This window comes from Chlamydotis macqueenii, chromosome 1, assembly GCF_036417535.1.
Source record: "Chlamydotis macqueenii isolate bChlMac1 chromosome 1, bChlMac1.mat, whole genome shotgun sequence".
NCBI lineage: Eukaryota > Metazoa > Chordata > Aves > Otidiformes > Otididae > Chlamydotis > Chlamydotis macqueenii.
Genome location: NC_141556.1, coordinates 184584160 through 184605573, shown reverse-complemented (window position 1 = coordinate 184605573; position 21414 = coordinate 184584160). Strand labels below are relative to the sequence as shown.

At 41.2% G+C, this 21414-nt stretch overlaps 1 protein-coding gene across 1 annotated transcript; it reads left to right on the top strand.

The window, feature by feature from the left end:
- The first annotated feature begins 239 nt into the window (after nucleotides 1-239).
- CPB2 (carboxypeptidase B2) lies at nucleotides 240-19814 on the top strand. The gene is made up of 11 exons (XM_086741819.1): nucleotides 240-327; nucleotides 4532-4607; nucleotides 8077-8201; nucleotides 8292-8400; nucleotides 8925-9026; nucleotides 9565-9669; nucleotides 12186-12302; nucleotides 13279-13369; nucleotides 16850-17052; nucleotides 19336-19420; nucleotides 19548-19814. Exons 1-11 carry the CDS (start codon nucleotides 257-259, stop codon nucleotides 19730-19732), a joined length of 1269 nt encoding a protein of 422 aa, XP_086597945.1. The 5' UTR covers nucleotides 240-256; the 3' UTR covers nucleotides 19733-19814.
- Nucleotides 19815-21414: the final 1600 nt, after the last annotated feature.

Below are 21414 nucleotides of genomic sequence, written 5' to 3'. Positions count from 1 at the left end.
ATGACAAAGTGACTTGTCAATACAAAAACATCCAAAATGTACCTCATCCTTTCATGGATGAGTGACACCAATACAAGCAGGAGGACCTCCCCGGGGAGCTCTGTCACATTGACTTAGCCACCACAAGCTTGGGGTTGAGGTGAGAGTCACTATTAAATTTTAACCATTCTTTAAATAATATTTTTAAAATCAATAATGTAGGTCCTGAACCCTCGGCTTTTCAGTTGCATTTGGTTTCATTGTGGATGCCACGAAGATGAAGTTTTACCTGTTCTTTTTTACCTTATTTATCTGGATTCAAGAGAAGCATGTCTTAACTCTTCCAAGGTAAATATCTGCTAGTGCTACCGGGCCTTTAGTGTGTGGTGAGTGAGACAGGGAAAATACTGAGGCAAAGTAATTCCAAGTTGCATAAGAAAACATTTGGCAAATGCTGACATTTATTTATTGCTCTTGTAATTGGATATGTGGTTCAATTTAACATATAGATGGTGGAGGAAATGAAATTATTCTAAGTCCTCTTTGCATCCATAAATCCTATGTTTTTAATCATATTAAAACTATTCTTTTCAGTCTAAGTGCAAATCAATTCCCTTCATTCAGTGCTTTTGAATGCCAATAAAGGGCATTCTGAAACTTAATGAGAAAAAATAATTTGCTTCATTTGCCTTAAAACAAGACCTTAAATGAATTACTTCTTGAGGTAGAAAGAAAAACCATTTCAGAAAGTGCCAACAATCTGTTTTCTTTCTAAAGCAGCTTTTATGACTGTTTTCCCAGTCATAAATCATTTTTGAATAACCATTTGGTATTTTCTACAATGTTTCAGGAGTAGCTTTATTGTTACCTATTGACAAACTTCAGAAATGCCCTGAAACCAAATGCTTCCTTAAAACATGAGAACATATGTCAGAGATGAAGACAGGCAAAGTGCTTTTATTTTCTACATGTACAGCTGACTTAAAAACCTGAAATGTTTTAATAGGTAGAACTAAAAGGATAAGCCCATCATGGTGATATTAAGCAAGTTGGACAACCTACAGAAATCACAATTAAACACAATCTGCTCCCAGGACTGAAATACCTACACAAATAATAGTGAATTATGCCTCACAGCCCTTCTGTGACTCCACACCACAAGCCAGTGGCAGAGCTGTGACAGCTGAACACCTCTTGAGTTCACACCATAAAAAGAGGATAATTCATATCCGCTTGTGTTGCAACCATATTTTGTTGTGGATTGCTACAGACGTGCAAGGGTTAAAGTAGGGTGGGCAGCTAAACAAGTTTTTAGGTGAATTCAGTGGAGCAATATTGCTCTGTGCTACTCGAAGGTTCATTTATTTAATGTTTAAATAAAACACTGAGTATCTGACCCTTGCAGAACAATATGGCATTTCCCGCTGGAAAGCATAAGTCTAACCCTTCCAGCCCCAGTTATGAAAATGGCTAAAATAATGAGATTTTAAAGGCAATATATTATATCTGACTTTTTACTTTTATGTGAGTGCTAGTGTTGGAGGATTTAGCGGCTGTGTGTTAAACCTTTGCAAGGTTATAGTGTGATTACTGAATCTGGACTTTAAAAAAAAATACTGAACATTGTGAGACTTGTGAAAGAGCTGATGGCACTGGAAAGTCACCTAGCTCACTTGTAGGGAAATGGCAAAGCTGGAGGCTGTTGCAGAGCCAGGAAGGTGGGATAAAAGACAGTCCACAAGCAGACATCTGTGCTCCAGGCAGACAAACAGTTTACATGGGCCAGGAGGACAGGAAAAGATGCTGGCAGTGCTCTTCTAGTGACATTACCTGCTGAGAGCCAGGGTAAGATGTTCAGCTGAAGACAACAAGGGAAGCCTCTCTTCTGGAGATGTTAGTCAGAAAGAACATGCAAGGGTTAAACAAAGCTAGGCTATGAGGACAGGGAGATACATCCATGCCGATGCATTGTTTTTGTGGACCTGTGTGATACGTGATGCTGACAGCCTTCCTAATGACTCAGAAATACAATGGAGAGGACATGTGAAGAGACTGAGATGCCTGCAGAGAGCTGGCACTGATTTATGTCTATCTGCGAGATGGTGGTTAGGGCCCCTGGATGGGATTCATCTGATTATACAGGCTTTCTGCACAGTTCTGCATAGGAACAAGTCTCCTTCATTTTCCTGTACAGCTAGTGGAGAAAAATATGTGTATTTAGGTTATAATTCATTCCAGTTCAGCACACACATCTAAATTAGCCCAGGCTAACTGGACCCTAAAAGCGCCTGTTTCTTTATTAAAAGATTGACTAGCTCAGATGAAGATATCAAAACCATTTAAAATCATAGAATCATAGAATGGTTTGGGTTGGAAGGGACCTTTAAAGGTGATCTAGTCTAACCCCACTGCAAGGAGCAGGGACTTCTCCAACCAGATCAGGTTGCTCAGAGCCCCGTCCAACCTGGCCTTGAATGTTTCCAGGGGTGGGGCACCAACCACCTCTCTGGGCAACCTGTTCCAGTGTTCTGCCACCCTCATTGTAAAAAATGTCTTCCTTATGTCCAGTCTGAATCTACCTTCTGTCTATTTTAAAACTATTACCCCTCATCCTATCACAACAGGCCCTGCTAATGAGTTTCTCCCCATCTTTCCTGTAGGCCCTCTTTGGTACTGGAAGGCCACTGTAAGGTCTCCCCAGAGCCTTCTCTTCTCCAGGCTGAACAGCCCCAACTCTCCCAGACTGTCCTCATACGAAAGGTGCTCCAGCCCTCAAAAAATGACCTGTAATGCATTCCACTCACTCTGTGACAGCCACAGGATAAGACCTGAGCATTGTAGTGTGGGGATGGCAGCTGGACTTGTATTATCCAGAAATAAAAAGGAGAGGAAAAAGAGATGGGGAACAGTGACACAGTCCAGTGAGACTCTGGCAGAAAGTTGGAGGAAGGGTATCAAAATATCCTCTTAAGGACAAACTCAAAGAGCAACTAGAGAAGCAGGGCATGAGGCCAGAAAGTGAAAGAACAGAGGTGTATTCAAGATGAACACGTCCAGCTGTACCAGGGCCACAGGTAGGGCAAGGAAGCTGGGGATGGAGGGTTGGTTCTGAGATTGGTATAGGACACAAAAATTAGAGCTTTTGAGTGGGTGTTTTCTAAGAGGAGCAAAGCGGAAGACAGTTGAAAGAGGATATAATGCCAAATCAAAGCAGAGGAACTGAGAAGCCCAAGGACTACAATTTCGGCTGTTAATACCCCCCATGTTAAACATGACCACAAGAGAAAGGGCAGAACTTGGACCAGCTTGTTCAGTGGATTCAGGTCCTACCAACAAGAACTATAGAGGAATCACTGCTAGCTCTCACCTGTCCAGTACCGACCACACTCACCTGAAATATTTGTGCAACAAAAGGCGGGGTACAAGTACATACCAGCTTCCTCATGACGGTACTCTCAGGCTGTGGGAACCATAGGATGAAGCCAGATGCAGCAGCCCTTTTCTAGTCTCTCCTGTGAAAACACTACTCCAGATACGAGAAGACAGATTGACTTTTAAAGTAGCCCCAAACAGAAGCTTTGGGGTGCACCTGCCTAAAGAAACAGGCAACCTGCCAACCCTGCCTATCTCTGATTGCTTTTTGATGCTCTGTCAAAGAATGGTGGGGGCAAAAATAGGGCTGGCATATTGTTGGTTCTGCATCAGAAAAAAACAGTGATTGCTTGGAGCCTGGCTAAAAGTAGAAAAGATGAATCACCTGTTTGACAGGTGCAGTCAGGTCTCTGCTTGAAATTAGTCACAACAATGAGTTGTGACAATCATGTTATGCAGCTTGAAAACACCGGTTTTAAGAGCGCTGACTGTTTTCTTTTCAGGACAGTCTTTGCAGACAGAGCTGGCAGGGACTTTCACAGTGCCTGGTTTATGCACTGACACCAACTCCACACATTTAGAGCGCCAAGAGCTGCCTCAGCCCAGAAAATTTAAAAAGGGGTCTGACAATTCCCCTGAGTCTCCTCTTTCTACACACCATAAATTATTTTAATTATCTATCCAATGCAATTTTGAACTACTACTAATGGCTTGCAGGGCACTGAAGATCAGGGCTGGATTTACAATGCAAAGTGGTATTCTTTTTTTCCAGAAAGTGAATTTCACTTCTGTCGCTGATGGTGGTGTCAGGCATGGAGTAGCTGGGAAGCACCATCAGGAGAGCTGTCTTTCTGGTCCAGGCTGTTTTCCAGTGGTGCTGCTGCACGCTGGATTAGCTGGGACTTGCAGCTGTTGTGCCGGTGCCAGCTCCCAGGAGCAAACTCAGAGTCCAGCAGTAGATATTGGCTACTGAAACTCTGCACCATCTCTTTCACAGATTTTACTGACTGGAAGAAGCAGAGGCTGGAACGGAGCCCAGCGTCTCCAGTAATGAGTCTTCTTTGAGTTCATGGCAGCCAAGCCAGGGAAGATGAGAAATGTCAAGCCTGCTTATCTACTTTTGCATCACCTAGAGTAATTCCAAGTGCCTCTGCTTTACTTATTTACCCTTGTTTTTCAGGGATGAAGTTTTGTGGGCTCTCCCACAAACAGACAAACAGGTTGACACCCTTCAGGATTTACTGAACACCACTGAGGTAAGCAGCTCCCTCTGCCTCTCTGGTCTCTAGGCCAAATTCTTCTCCCCCTCCGGGAGAAAGATTTAGCCCACTTTCATTCATTTGTCCTAATATAGTAACTCAGCAAATGCTTGGTTATCATTGCTCCACTACCTTCTTCTGGTGACAGCATCGGTGGACAAGGGACGAGTAACTGACATCATCTACCTGGACTTGTGCAAAGCTTTTGACACTGTCCCGCATGACATCCTTCTCTCTAAACTGGAGAGACATGGGTTTGATGGACGGACCACTCGGTGGATAAGGAGTTGGCTGGATGGCTGCACTCAGAGAGTGGTGGTCAACGGTTCAATGTCCATGTGGAGACTGGTCAGGAGTGGTGTCCCTCAGGGGTCCGTGCTGGGCCCGGCCCTGTTCAACATCTTTGTTGGCGACATGGACAGTGGGATAGAGTGCACCCTCAGCAAGTTCACCGATGACACCAAGTTGTGTGGTGTCGTCGACACGCAGGAAGGGAGGGACGCCATCCAGAGGGACCTCGACAGGCTGGAGAGGTGGGCCCGTGCCAACCTCATGAAGTTCAACCAGGCCAAGTGCAAGGTCCTGCACCTGGGTCATGGCAATCCCAGGCACAAATACAGGCTGGGCGGGGAATGGATTGAGAGCAGCCCTGAGGAGAAGGACTTGGGAGTGCTGGTGGATGAGAAGCTCAACATGAGCCGGCAATGCGCCCTTGCGGCCCAGAAGGCCAACTGCATCCTGGGCTGCATCAAGAGGAGCGTGGCCAGCAGGTCGAGAGAGGTGATTGTCCCCCTCTACTCTGCCCTGGTGAGACCCCACCTGGAGTACTGCGTCCAGTTCTGGAGCCCCCAACACAAGAAGGACATGGACCAGCTGGAGAAGATCCAGAGGAGGGCCACAAAGATGATAAGAGGGCTGGAGCACCTCTCTTATGAGGACAGGCTGAGAGAGTTGGGACTGTTCAGCCTGGAGAAGAGGAGGCTCCGGGGAGACCTGATAGCGGTCTTCCAGTACCTCAAGGGGGCCTACAAGAAAGATGGGGAAAGGCTGTTCAATAGGGCTTGTTGCAATAGGATGAGGGGTAACGGTTTTAAAATAGAGGGGGGTAGATTTAGATTGGAAATTAGGAAAAAATTTTTTACGATGCGAGTTATAGAACACTGGAACAGGTTGCCCAGAAAGGTGGTGGAGGGCCCATCTCTGGAAATGTTCAAGGCCAGGCTGGATGAGGCTCTGAGCAACCTGATCTAGTCAGGGATGTCCCTGCTCCTTGCAGGGGGGTTGGACTAGATGACCTTTGAAGGTCCCTTCCAACCCTAACCATTCTATGATTCTATGATTTACATGAGGAGACCTCTGCTTCATAATGTTACAGTAGTGCATTCTATCAGAGCTCAGGTTTCTGCAATTGATTTTGCATACTAAGACACTGCAAAACCGGCAAAGCACCAACACACAGTAAGTAGAAACACTTTTGCTAGGGAATCTAAGCACTTTAGACCAATGCAATCTTGACCTTATATGGCTTGCACAGCTTTGAAGATCAGGGCTGGATTTTTGTGGTATTTATCTTAAAGTAGCATTTAGAAGATAAAAATCTCCTAAGCAATACTTTTTAAATTACTTCTATCTGTCCTTAAAGAAGAGTGTATTTAACTAAAATGAGGCATCTCTTTCTTTTCAAAAGCATTTGCCCAATCACACCCCCAGTTTGAAGCCAACACTTGGCAACAAAGGTGTAACCATTCTCTCAACCAACATAATTTACAGGATGATTAAGGATGTGTCTCAGATGACCGAGAGCTTTCAACAGTGCCTGTGCCCAGTCTTCCTCTGTCTTTCTTGGCTCCTATTCATTTTATATCCACTCCAAAATCCTATTAGTCTTCTGCTGTCCCTTCTAGCATGTTCTGATCCTTCCCTTCAGTTCACACAAACTTTGATAACCTTCCTTCCTCTTTTCCACCTCCACATGCCAACTCACATATCCATCTCCTTTGTCATACCAAAACAAATCTTTCCTCCTCCATCTTTTCCTCACCACTGTCATTCTTCACTTTCTTGCGCACAGGAGCCTCAAGAAGCCATGAAGAACAACTGCAGCACATTCAGTGCAGAGAGGGCATGCAACGGTTTCTACCAAGTACTTATGTGAATATGCAAACTGAACATTTCTCAAGGGTTATAAATATCCTTTTTTTTTCCCATGGCTATGAATTGGGCAATTTATAAGAAGACAAGAGAAAAGGAATAGGAGACAGAAAGGCAATAGGAAAGGGAAAGAGAAAAGTAAGACACAAACAGTACCTCCCAATAAACGTCAATGGTTAGAATCTAGCAAAAAAAGAAGCAACTGAAAATTATCATCTTACAAGAATAATTACCAAGCTAATTATAGGTGTTACTCCTGCAAAAGTTGGAAAGCAAAAACCTAAAACAAAGGAAATGCTTTGTTCTTACAGCACGCACATTGCATGTAGCATCCATCAGAAGACCCAGACACAGGAACACCTACGACAGTCTTTGCAGCTTCCCCTGGGGCAGTATTGACCATTGCTGATGATGGGCAAAGAGACCAGTAATCTGAACCGGTGCACATCAGTGCAGACAGCAGGCCAGCCAGAGCAAGAGGAAAACTGGTGCTGGGGAGGGAAGCACCCAGCTGGCTTCTTGGATGGGTGCCCTAAGTCAAACATAATATTCCTGGTGCAACTGCTCCAGAAAGGAAAAAAAACCCACAACCCTATTGTCTGCCAGCTCAATGCTATATCTCTTAAAAAATGCATCCAAGAATTATGTTGATCTTCGTCCCATTGTAAATTCACACCTATTTTTCTGCTTACTGTCATCCCTAGATCTTTTGGTATTATTGCTTCTAAATTTGAGTCTTTTATTGAATATGTTGGCTTCTGATTTTATTATTGTAAAAGATTTAATTTTACCAAGAAGAATCTCATTCTCTTATTTTCTTCCCTTTTCTAATCTCTGTATTGCTGCTTCAGCTTGACTTATATTCAAACCCCTTCTGGCATTTATTTCCTCCCTGATCAAAGTAATCAGCAAATACAATAACTACAAAGACTGGTCTGATCTTCATTAATTCTCCAAATACCCTCAGGGAAAATAACTCTCAGCAAACTTGAAAACATGTAACATAATAACCAGCTAAACATATCTATTATATTAGAAATACTATCTCAGAAAAGGTTATGTTCCTGTCTTTGTTCTTGATTTATGAATCTATGTGCAGAAGTCATTACAAACATTTCTTAAATACACACGTTTCATTTCCAGCAGTAGCAGAATGCCATAACACAACACAGGGAACATTAAACTGCTTGTTACAAATGGTCTTTTAAATTCAAAACATATGCTTTGATTATTTTCAAAATATGTATTAAATGTTAGTAAGAATATTTTTTCTTTCCTTGCTAAAGAAAATAAAATGTTTTTGGAACCGTTGCAGGTCATTCTCTGGCAACCCATTATGGTTGAAAACATCAAGAAGGACAGAGAAGTCCATTTCTATGTCAGGGCATCCAGCATAAATAGCATAAAAGCTCAGTTAAGGCAACTGGCCATCCAACACAAGTATGTATTTGTATTTATTGTCATGAATGTTTCTGTACAGTTCTTTGTCATTTATTTAACAGGAGGTTGTGCTCTTTCTTTGTTATTCAGAGTCTTGATGGGAGATGTTCAAGGACTTATCGAAAAACAGACTAGCAATGACACAGTCAACCCACGCGGATCTTCATCATATTATGAAAACTACCATTCGATGAAAGAAGTAAGATATTTTTGTTGTAATCCTCTGTAGATTTAAGGGGTGAATTTTTTTTTCATGGTTGAGAATGGAGGTAGGGAAAGAAATTATCAATCAGTAAATAATTACCATTGTACTGCTCAACCACTGAGAGTTATATTTACTGTAATGCCTTCATAAAGAAAGAAAGAAGCACCAGTCAAAATCTCTCATACATGTATTTCCTCAAACTGCCATTCAAATGCAGTCAATACAGAAGTAAAATTAAGTTGCAAAACAACATATAAATATTTAAAACATGAACTGAATAATATTTTAACCAAATAGAAGTAAAGAGGAATTTCAGGGCTATACTTGTAACTGTATCGTACGTCTGTTTTAATAGAAATTAGTCAGACAAGTGGTAAGTGGACTGAATTGCTAGTATTTCTTTCCCATCACCTAAAGAGCAGGATTCTGTGAGGAAGAATGAACTTAAGCCAAGACCACTTCCAGGGATTAAGGAAAACAGTAGGGAGAAGATCTATTTACTAACTTCATCCTTGCAGATATATCATTGGATGGAAGAAATAATGAAAGTCCATTCTGACCTCCTCCAGAAAATATATATTGGATCATCATATGAAAAACGACCGCTTTATGTTCTGAAGGTACAGCTGTGACTTACTGCAAAAATTTTCAAAGTGCTAGTTAAGAAAGTGAAGGGATTTGGCCAGAATACTTTCTTAAATCTACACTTATATGCGTATTTTTGTGGGTTTTTTTAGAAGTCTTCTACGTTGTTCTAGTAAGGTGCATTACCTCTGCAACGGCATTTGACCACATTAGGTTCCTTCTTGGGTCACAAAGAAATTATCACATCTAGGCCATCATCCAAAGGCATGGCGGATACCCTCCTCTGTTGACTATGAAGCCAATCTAGCTTGTTGCCCTACATAGTTGCCGATCTACTCTCCTGACCTCAGGTCTTGCTGCAGTCTATGTTAGGAGCTTGCTGCAAGCAGTCTGTGTATGACCCTCAGACTGTATGGGAACGTAACTGAGAGCAGTGCCCTGGCCCAGGATCAGTCTAAGCTGTCCCTACAAGACAGATGCTTCTTATTCCATCTTGGTTACACTTTTCACTTCCGCTTTTATATGGTACACTTTACAACGGTGACATTTTAATATAATTTTTCTTTTTGTCAGCTTTCTAAAAGCCAGGAAAAATCCAAAAGTGCCATATGGATTGACTGTGGTATCCATGCTAGAGAATGGATTTCTCCTGCTTTTTGCCTATGGTTCATAGGCCATGTGAGTAGATAATCACATCTGATTTTCAAACCAAAGCAAAATATCTTGATGCCATTTACCTTCTCTGTCTTCTCTAAGCTCCATAATGTCTTAATCCACTTAATTTCACAGCACCAATACATTAGAGCTGTGTCTAAGCTGCATACGTAGCCGTGAGTGTGTGTGTATGTGTGTCAGCAGATGGAGGTATGCGTGCGTAAGAGAAACAGAAAGACACATGGATCAAATGCACAAGAGCTCAGATGTACTCTCAAGTATGAAAGAAACTTTTCAAAGTACGTGCAGCAAATTCAAGAGACTTTTACAGTTATGAACAATCATGGATGGAGACGCCATGCCAGGAAATGGAAGTATTTGGTAATTTACTAGGGCTATGTCTGTACTGCCACATGGATCCAAGGAATGATCTTGGCTCTGGGTGATGAAGCACATGGTGGCTCATGCCCATATTACTCCAGCTGGCACTGCCTGGAGTAGGTCAGAGGACACCCTGAGTGAGCTCAAGCTGTCCTACAACCCTTAGCTCTTCTCTGTGTGCCTTCCTGGAGCAACAGGTACCTTATACTTGCCTGCTCCAGGTATGGCATGGTTCCACACCAGCAATCTCTACTTAGTACTTGCTGTGATGTCTCACCTGCTTCTGTGCCTGCTCTGCCTCCTGCCTCCACATTTTCTATTTGTATTCCTGCTTTTTTTTTTACTGGATCTGCCTCATTCAGAGAATAAGGCCTCACAAGCCACCTGCTTCTGAAGGTAGCAGAACATGACCAAAAACTGCCAGCCACACACATACCACCAGTTCATAGAAACTAGTAAATCACCAATGGGATGACACTGTAGTATGGGCTTAGCCCAACCAGCCTTGATGTGCAGCCACAGACCGATGGTCACATCTGTTCCTTAACATCTTTAATATCTACACTGCTGAGGATAGTGAACAAAGGTATGCCAAAAGATCCAATATCCACGGTTTGCACTCTGATCTCAACATATGTTACATTGGTCTTTTTGAATTTAAGATGTCCCTGCTTAAGTCATGCTGAGCTGCTGGCCCAGTTCCTAGTATGGATCAGGAAAAGGCTCCTAATGCCATTTTTGCTCAGACAAGGTTGCCCAGCTTGCTCAGTTAATATTCTTATAAAATATTATTTATTGTTACTTTTTCACAAAAGCAAAGTTCATGGTAAAAATAAGCTAGATGAGATTGAGACTTCACAATCACCAGAGATTGTTTCTCTGCAGCCAGAGAAACAACATAGATGAGTCCTTGAAACATAAATTATGGTTTGGCTGTGCTGGAACTAAGTAATGGTGATGATAATAATCATAACAAGAAATGTGTTTATTTCCATCCTCAGTAATAACTATAAAACCTGAATAACTGCAACATTTGAAAGGAGATTGCAGGAGTTAGGGACAGATACAGCTGAATGTACCTTGCAACCCACTGATAATCCCAGCCTTCAAGGTTCCCTTGGAGAGAAATGCATTTGCCCTTTTCACGCTGCTCCAAATAATTACCAGCTGTGCTGTCACTTTGCCAGTGACACGTCCCTGTGGCATTTTTCAGAAGTAACAAGCTGAACATTTAGGTTCTCCATCCCCTTGATCTAATTTACGTGTTTTACATTCAAATTTTATTTCTATATCACTTCATGAAGTAACATTTTAAAATCTGACATTAATACACATCTGCACACACACATTACAATCACCAGCAAATCTAGACATTCTCTCTAGCAAATCCTAGACATTCTTTATAATGGGTCCACTCTTTGTCATTTAATTTTGTTGTTAAGATTGTAGAAAGATTGACATTTCTCATTTAGCCAGAGAAAGTCCATTGCCTGAGGAAAACAAGGAAGGATTTAAAATGAAAGAAGGTGGTTTAAGTAAGGCAAAAATAAAAAAAAAATATGATTAAGAACCTAGTCTGTTCTAATAGGAACAAAACCACTTGTCTAGGTTAAAATTTATTCCTGTGTCATGGACCAACAACCAGGTTAGGTATCACTAAAGCCTTCAAAATAGACTGTGAGGCAAAATTAGCAATGCGGCTTCTACTGGCTCTTGCCATACAAGTGCATTGAACTGATTAATGCAACCAGAAGAAGTAATGTTATGTACAGCAGCCATTTGAAATGTTGCCTGTTATTTTGGGGCTTGCTTTATTTTATGGTGCTTTTGTGGTATTTTGGGTGAGAGGGAGGGTTCCTATCACTTATAGAAGCAGCAAATCTTTCTATTAATAGGCTTCAACTCTCTTGTGACCACTCGTTAACATCAAAAGACTGTCGTGTATCTGATTGTTGTATCAATTTGATTCCTACCTGGCACTTCTAACCAGAGAGCTACTTTGCTATTTAGCAATTTCTGTCATGTGATGAATCTCCATCAGAAGGTAGACTGGTCTGATAATGGCACAGTGATTTTACATACGCCATCAGGTGCCTTCTAGAAAGGCAAGAAAACCACTATAACGAATGCTTTTAATAAGTTTCCCCTGTGCTTTACAGGCAATCCACGTGCGTGAGCGAGATCAGACCATGACAAGACTTCTGGAGCACTTTGATTTCTACGTCATGCCTGTGATTAATGTGGATGGCTATGAGTACACATGGAGTCATCCGTCTGTACGTAGAGCTTTTTTGACAGACTGTGCAATGTACTGATGTGCTATTTATGGGAACTATCAGCGTGCATGCTTAGGGCATAATTTCCATCCTGGAACTGCATGCTCCAAACTCTTAATCTCTGCTTGGAATTTCTGCATATTTGCCCTATTTAAATCACAACAAATATTGACACTAATTGGAATTTGACCCACAGTAGCTCTGTGTCTTCCAAGCTGCTGGAAATGCATTTGGAAAGGACAGAATCTCATCTTGGGATTTTAATATTTCCAGATGTCAGTGAATGCCTGTGTCAGCCTTCAGCAGCAAGGTTACAAATACTGGCACAATCCAGCACAAACCAAATAGCATGCTGCATCAGATCGAGCACAGTCAATAATTCATTTCTTCCTCCTGCAAGGTAGTCCCATTCTCTGAGTACTTTTTGTTTCAGATAGATGAAGTACAACAGTTATCTTCTGTCCAGGATTTTATTTATTGGTTGGAAATTCTGAGTCATTGAGATTGTTCTTTGATTTTTAGATCTTTCACTCAAGTTTAAAAGAAAACATCTCCTCCACTTATTCAGTCCTCAACTCAGCTTGGCTCACATTTGGATAAGTACACGTCAAGAGTTGCACATCAAATTTCCAGCTTTCCACATGCTGTCAGCAATGCCTATAAAAGGGTTGGATTTGAACCACAAACTCAAATACCTGGACAAACACTATGTCTTCTCCTCTCCTTACACAGTCCAAATCCATTGAAATCAGACCAGATACAACCACTTTGTATCCTACCCAACATTTCCTTTTATCATCCAGTCTCAGTGGCAATTAGATTGTGGTTTTATAGTCTTTCTTGGTCTTTTGCCTCTTTGTTGGCACATGACCTGGAGAGGCAACAAGTGGGAAGTTACATTTAACTAACCAGTGACATGTTGCATCATTTTTCTCAGCTTTTTCCCTGAACGTGGCTTGTATGTCTCTTTCCATAGAATCGGCTGTGGAGAAAGAGTCGCTCATCACACAGTAACAGCAAGTGCATTGGTACTGACATGAACAGGAATTTTGATGCTCACTGGTGTGGTATGACAACACTTTCTTCCTATCATACCTCTGCTTCACTTTTAGCTTTTAAAATTCTTTATTTTGAAAACATTTACATTTACCATGTCATAAATTTGATATAAAGACAAAGGCAGCTGAATATCTGTTATGAACCAGTGAACACTTCCCCGATTTGAGATACTTTTTTTGTTGGGACCTAGGATTTTTCCTCTCTAGATGCCACATCGGGGACTAACCTCTTCCCAGAATGATGACAAGAGAGAGAGGGACCAGAACCCTGGATCCTGTTCCTTGCATCACACCATGACACACTGGATGCAGGCTGTAGTGGGGAGGGAGGAAAGAGAGAAGAGGTGGCCCTTGCCATGTCACCCAATTCCTGTTGCACCACCCAGTTGAGAAGATGCTCTACTGTGTTGTATGAACTCATCAGCTCAGTCAACCTTCAGTAATGCCCAGCGGACCAAGATTTCTTGGCTCTCAGTGTTTGTTGTCAAGGCTATATCACGTTTACTTACCCACAGGCACTTTAGTACTTGACAGGTTTTTAATAGTCTGTAGAACAGCTGTCTTAAAATATACCCTGTAGATCAGATCTGGCTTCACTCAGTACTGACACTAATGTCCTGCATGACTTTCAGTCATTTTAATCCATTGCTAAATAGGAAAAAAAAAAAAGATGTATCTTTACCATCTATGGCTATTATATGGAGAAAACAAACACAGGATAGGGCCCAAATACTTATATTTAAAAGCAATATTCCGTATAAATATGTCATAAAACCAGAAGTTGGAGAAGTCTGAAGAAATAGCAGCAAAAAACCTATGTGGTAGAGACACTAGTTTCAAGGAAAGGTTTTGTAATGTACTCACTTGTCAAGCACTTTTGGTGGTGAACAACTTCTCAAGCAGAGAAATGCTTCACCAAGAGCAGCAGAATACAGGTAGATGAAAAAGTGCTTCTTGTCTAAAGAAGTCTTTGTGCACTGGGCAAAAGCAGAACATTTTACTTTAGTAAGTAGGGAACTATTCATACTGTTTTCGGCCATGTTACGTTCCTCTCTTAAACATGGTTGAAAACATAGAAGAGAGAAGCCTCAGCACCTTGCAGGGTCATTGAGAGAAAAAACTGTTTGTACAGATAAATCTAAGCACTGAAGTCAGGTGCTTACAGTAACTTAAGCAGACGACTGTAAGGATCTCCCGAGGTTTCCATATCTTTTAGTTATGCAGTCAGTTAAATGTTGTAAAACAAAATCCTGTTTTTCTAATTAACATTAAAATACTGCTTCTACCAAATCGGATACATCTTTGCTTAGTAATTGATAGCAATGGTTGAGCAGCTTTGATCCAACACACAGTAACTATAGAATCTCAATTATTGCTGTAGCTGTGCAAAACACCAGGAGTTCAACAGGATTCTTAGAAGAACCAAGCTGGAGTTTTATCACTTTATAATAATGTTGTAATTATTATTAGTTGTGTCAATGGAATACAATAACAAAGTTGTGTTCCTGGAAAACGACCACAGATTCATGGGAATCTATAATTTAAACTTTACTCACACACTTTAAACAGAGAAGAGTTATTGTCAGGTGTGCCAAATGTTCAGACTTCCACTGGCTTCAGATTTACTTGTGAATACACTTTCTGCCACCACAAAATTCCAGGTTTTAAATCTATGCAATTAGAAATGTGCCACCATGTTTGTCTGTTCTTCCTCTTCAGCTGCTCAGATAACAACAACTTTATGAACTGTATGAACAAAGACCTCATGGTTTTTAGGAAGAGCAAAATATATTAAACACACTGATACCTTGTGCTTTTCTTTTATACCAATAAAAAGCAAAATCAGTCTACTAAAAGCAATGCACTAACTTGGAATTTGCTCTGTGGAACTAAATTTGACTGGAACCTGGACTTAAATTTTTCTCCACATTTTCCATATCATTTCCTCAGCTGGCTGTTCTCAATATGATCAAGAATTTAGGAAAGCAGACAGAACATTCATACAAGATTGCCAGTGAACAGATTCTTCATTGCCTTTTTCCTTGGACAGTACTCACTTCTGTGCAAAACAAAATAGTATAAAATTTAACATTCTCATTTTGCCACTTTTGTATGATTTCACATAGATGCCAGGAACTGTTTGTATTTTCATGTGCACTAATTTTCATGGACTCTCTGTGAAATCGTCTTTGATTCAGCAACATTAAGGCTTATACATACATCCCAGAACATAAAACATACTACAGCCCTCTCTGCTCCTTGTTTCTAACCTCCTAGTCTGCACCTCCCAGACACAGTGTATCTATCAGCACTTCTCCCTTATAGTCTGCTCTCTTCACTATATTACTTCTGCTTCTTCTGTTGTGTCATATGAGGGTGTAGATCACCCAAGGATTTTTTCCAGCCATTGATACTACAAAGGGGCTTGCAGTATCTGTAGAACTGTTGAATGCATTAAAACACAGGTTTATTCTTAACAGTGACAGCCAGAGATCACCATATTGCCCTGTCCTTCTGTCTATCACAATTACATTTCACCCAAACACACCTGTACTGAGCCTTGCAACTTTTACTTTACTAAAGCATATATATACATAAATTGTTAAGTGTTTTTGGGGTCCAGATGTGCTCCTCACTACTTTGTGGCATGCTATAGATCTTACCTAGATACCACTGGCACCAGAAGACATTTCCTTCTCTCCTGTATCATATGATAACAGTTTGCATCGCTTCTAGGGGCTGTTGCTCTGCAGATGTACTGGCATTACTGATTTCTGGATGATGAACATCTGTCAAAGTGTCCCAGTGCCCAGGGATGAAGAAAGTCTTCTGGGTGTTAAAACTAGTCAGTGAGTTTTATTCCTGCATAAGATGTAAGGAGAAAATGTCCATTTTAAATACAGACAGCAGCAAAGGTGAAAATTTACAAAATTTATTAAAATATTAAAAGCTGACATTTAACACTAAAGATCCCGGCTGCTTCCAGCAAGTTATTTGGTCTTAGGCTCAAGATAGCAAATATGGTGAATCCTAGTTGCCTCCTTGGTAACTCGTTCCAGTGCCTAGTCTTCCTCATTCTTAAAAACCTGGCACACTATTTTCAATTTGATTTGTGTTTCTTAAACTTCGAATTGCCAGTTGCCTTTCCCTTGAGATAATCACTTAGAACAGCCTTCTTCCCACAGCACTTCTAGATTTTAAGAAGGGATCTCACAAGCTTGTTCTTGATGAATTTAAACGGAACATATTAATACTCTTCTCTAAGACCTTGTATTCAGCCTTTGAATCATTCTTTTTCTTTACTTTTTCCAATTTTTTTTTTCGAGAGTATTGTAGCCGAGAAATCCTAGCAGGCTCACACCGATTTCCTCGCACGGCAGAATCCATGGTTTCTTGTGTGCTAGCATCACACTCTGCTCTTTTGTTAGACTAATAGAAATGCAGAAGGGAAGAAGTTGAGGAGTAACACTGTGCGCTCTCTTGTTATAGGCGAAGGAGCATCTCCCTATGAATGCCATGAGATATATTGTGGACCTTATCCAGAGTCTGAACCTGAAGTGAAAGCAGTGGCTCGCTTTATCAGAGATCACAAAGAGATCATTAAAGCATACATAACCATGCACTCTTACTCCCAGTTGGTATTGTTTCCATATTCTTACACTATGGACAAAAGCAAAGACCATGATGAGCTGGTAAGTCTTCCCGTCTGCTGAACATTCACTTTTATTTCATCACTTCTTACTCTGCTTGATTAGGCTTGTAACAAGGGAGTAACAGTGTTCTGAAGATCAGGAATTAGAGAATGAGATTTCTCCTGATGTTCTTAAGAACATAAAGTCGTCTGGGCTGGTCTAGCAGTGTGTAAGTCAGCAAGCATCTTCTGAAGACTATGGAAAAATGAAAATAGTTGTTCTGGATTGATAGCACATCTTCAGCTTCTGACACTTTGAAGTTACAGTCTCAGTTTTTTGGACACCTTGAAAAGATATTTGTGCAAATTCCTGATTATGTTTTATGGTTTACACAAACTCTGAAATTACTTGGGTGCATGACTCTGAAAAATACCCTCCATATACATAAGAAATGAGGTATTCTGGTGGACACCTGCTATTTTTATTTAAGTGTTTTATAGAAGCATAGAATAATAGAATAGTTAGTGTTGGAAGGGACCTCTAAAGGTCATCTAGTTCAATCCCTCTGCAAGGAGCAGGGACATCTCCAACCAGATCAGGTTGCTCAGAGCCCCGTCCAGCCTGGCCTAGAATGCTTCCAGGAATGGGGCATCCACCACCTCTCTGGGCAACCTGTTCCAGTGTTCCACCACCCTCATTGTAAACAATTTTTTCCTGATGTCTAATCTGAATCTACCTCCTTCTATTTTAAAACTGTGACCCCTCATCCTATCACAACAGGCCTTGCTGAAGAGTTTCTCCCTGTGTTTCTTATAAGCCTCCTTTAGGTACTGGAATGTCTCCCCAGAGCCTTCTCTTCTCCAGGCTGAACAGCCCCAACTCTCTCAGCCTGTTCTCATAGGAGAGGTGCTCCAGCTTCCTGGATTTTTGCTAGGGATACTTATTTAAAATGGTCCTAATAGAAGGATGGAAAACAAATCCTGCTTATGTAGACTTTTACATGCTTGAGTGACAAAACCACACAGTAAAAACTCTGCTAGAAGACAAATAGATTTCAAAACAGAAAAAGTAGCCGCAGTTTTTCTCCACTGAGCATAAAAATCTGGGTTTGTCTGGCTCTAGAATGGATATCCAGGCTAAAATGGGATTTGCTAACACAGAATAATTAAACCACAAGAGGGGGTGGACAGCTTAGTAAAATTTTTCTTATCTAAAGACATTAAGCATCCCAGAGCAAATCCTGCACTTCCTAACCCACTTTTGGTGTTTCCTAAGCTCCAAGTGCTGAGGCAATGAATTATTTTATTTGCAGCAAGGGCTCCTGCATAGCAGTAAGCGAGAAGCAGAAATCATGTAAAGGGGACCAGAAAGCAGGTTGGGAATTCTCTTATGGGATTTGCCATAAGAGAAGACAGTCTGAAGTGGACAGGTTATTTCATGTATTACACAGCAGTAAGAAAGTTGATAAAGATACAGGATTGACGCTTGCACACACTGGCAATAATCCATTTACTGCTCTCATTTTTACTGCTTTTCAACCTCATGCATCTCCCATGTTACCTAACATATTTTATTTTTAAAAATTGTATTTTAAAAAGTATTTTAACATAAATGTTGTATAGACAAGAGGACTGTAAAAAGTACACAGATAATGCATTGGAAGCATCCAGCCTTGCTAGAGAAAACCCCAGACAGTCCAATACAGTGTTTCCATTGGTAACTAGCGCCAGTGTGTTCAGAAGAAGAAAGGAAAAAAATCCAGTAATGTAAATATAGAACAAACTAACGCCAGACAACATATATTCTTATGATGTCTTGGTTACTGTTTAATTTTCTGAAACAAACTGTTTTATATACTTGCATTAAAAAAAATATAGAGTTGTGAGTGAATAGTAATAATGCATTTGTGACTCCTTCCCCATAGAGCAGAAAGAAATGCACTAATTCTGGGCATTTAAGTCTTCTTCATGGCTTAAGAGCAGAATTTGCTCAATGAAAATCTTTTTCTGCTGTTTTTGTCAACACTACATGAATCAACAGTGACTTAAACACTGTGGCAGGAAAGGAAAAACAAGTGGGAACAAGTGGTTTGACAACAATTTGTTGCCTGAAGTTGGTGGTAAGGTCCCATCTATTTTTTTTTATCTAGCTACAGCAGAGATGCAATCTGTAGCATGGGCATATGCTGAAAAGTTTAACCACATTCTGTGGGTTTTCTAGAGCCTCTTCTAAAAGTATTTAACTAATGTAAGATCCAGAGCACAGTGTAAATAAATTATCACTGCATAAATATTAACTACTATCAGAAGGCTATGAAGTTAATAAGGTTTTATTTAATTTCAGGAAAGTCTGGCAAAGAAAGCAGCTAAAGCTATAAAGAAAACAACAAGGAAAACCTATAGACTTGGTGCTGGTGCACAAACAATTTGTAAGTATGATTTTTATTACAACAGGCATGATAGCAGATCCTTGCTAGCATTGGAAGACAGCTTTTGAACAGAAAACTGATGCCTTGGCTTCAGGTAACTGTTATCCATTTTCCCTTCCTCACATAGATTTAGCTCCTGGAGGTTCAGATGACTGGGCTTACGATCTTGGCATTAAATATTCTTTTACCATTGAGCTTCGGGACACAGGAACTTATGGATTTTTGCTTCCTCCTCAAGAAATTAAACCAACTTGCTTAGAAGCACTTTCTGCTGTGAAAGAGATAGCTCAACACGTTCTTCAAAATTTGTGATGTTGAATATAATTTATTACTGCTTGACTGTATTTAGTTAGCTCAAATAATAATAAAATAGCTTGCTGCTTTATTAAAATTATTTATATACAGGCAAACAAAGCATGACTGCACCCCCTATACTTAATTTTAGGATGTATCTTTTTTTTTTCAGCTGCTGCTACTTATACCTATAAGTATACTACAGTGGTAGTTCAGTGCACTACATATACATATATAGTGCACACTATAAGGGGAAAATAGCACAGATAATCTTAGGTTCCTCTAGATGGTGGGAACTTCAGCTGGTGTAGCATCAAATGGGCCTGTGATTTGACATGTGGCATGCTGGGCAGTCCCCATCCACAGAAGAAATTCCTCCACTTCAGTCATTCGTGCCATTATAGGATTTCCTTACAAGAAAACAACTCTACTCATCGTTTCCACTGTTAAAGAGAAAGGATGTTCACATGAGAACTTCTTGGTGCATGTTTAGATAAAGGCAAGGACACATACGTAGCCAAATCACTGATACCAAGTGGGAGCTGCCCACAGCCCACAGGCTCCTCTGCTACAATTAGATTACTAAGTTTATTTATCCCATGGCCAAGGGTTTGTCCCGCACAATATAGGTCTGAAGGACAGGCCATATGTCCAGCGTCGGCCTGGGCCTACTCAGGTTCACCTGGATCACCAACTTCTCCATGTACAGTGGTCTCTTGGTCAGGACCAATACAAGTCTAAAGACATGCTTGATACTGTAAGCCTCTGATCAGTCTAATTCTCAGTAATGTTTTAAGCCCACAAAAAGGAGACATCGTGTTGCTGTGCCTCAGTATTTAAGTCTTCAAGCAGCTTGTGCTTTTTGACTTTTAAAGCCTTTCGGTTCAGCTGCTGCAGTGCTAGCCAGGAAAGCTGCCATCATGCTGGCGTGCTCATTAAATGCAAGAATGGCGCTGAAGATGTGACCCAGAGAGACACCATCACTAGAGGTATGGGATGCCATCTGGAGCGACCTTGGCAGGCTTGAGGAATGCGCCAATGGTAACCTCATGAAGCTCAACAAGGCCAAATGCAAGGCCCTGTACATGGGTCAGGGCAACCTCCAGTATCAATACAGACTGGGGGATTAATTGGTCAAAAAGCAGCCCTGTAGAGAAGGACTTTGGGGTACAAGTGGATGAAAAATTGGACATGAGCCCACAATGTGTGCTCACAGCTCAAAAAGCCAACCGCATCCTGGGCTCCATCAAAAGAAGTGTGGCCAGCAGGTCGAGGGAGGTGATTCTCCCCCTCTGTTCTGCTCTCGTGAGACCCCACCTGGAGTACTGCATCCAGCTCTGGAGCCCCCAACACAAGAAGGACATGGACCAGTTGGAGAAGGTCCAGAGGAGGGCCACGAAGATGATCAGAGGGCTGGAGCCCGTCTCCTGTGAGGACAGGCTGAGAGAGTTGGGGCTGTTGGAGAAGAGAAGGCTCCAGGGACACCTTATTGTGGCCTTTCAACACTTACTTAAAGGGTGCTTGTGAGAAACATTGAGACTTTTTACCAAGGCCTCTAGCAACAGGACAAGGGGCAATGTTTTTAAACATTGAAAGAGGGTAGGTTTAGATTGGATAGAAGGAAAAATATTTTTACAGTGAGGGTGGTGAGGCACTGGCACAGGTTGCCCGGAGAAGCAGTGGATGCTGCTCCCCTGGAA

What these genes read in the sequence shown, in the direction of transcription:
- CPB2 (XM_086741819.1), top strand. Translation starts at nt 257, where the DNA reads ATGAAGTTTTACCTGTTCTTTTTTACCTTATTTATCTGGATTCAAGAG. An exon ending in CATGTCTTAACTCTTCCAAG is followed by an intron (nt 328 to 4,531) that starts GTAAATATCTGC and finishes CTTGTTTTTCAG; the next exon opens with GGATGAAGTTTTGTGGGCTC. An exon ending in TTTTGATGCTCACTGGTGTG is followed by an intron (nt 13,370 to 16,849) that starts GTATGACAACAC and finishes CTCTTGTTATAG; the next exon opens with GCGAAGGAGCATCTCCCTAT.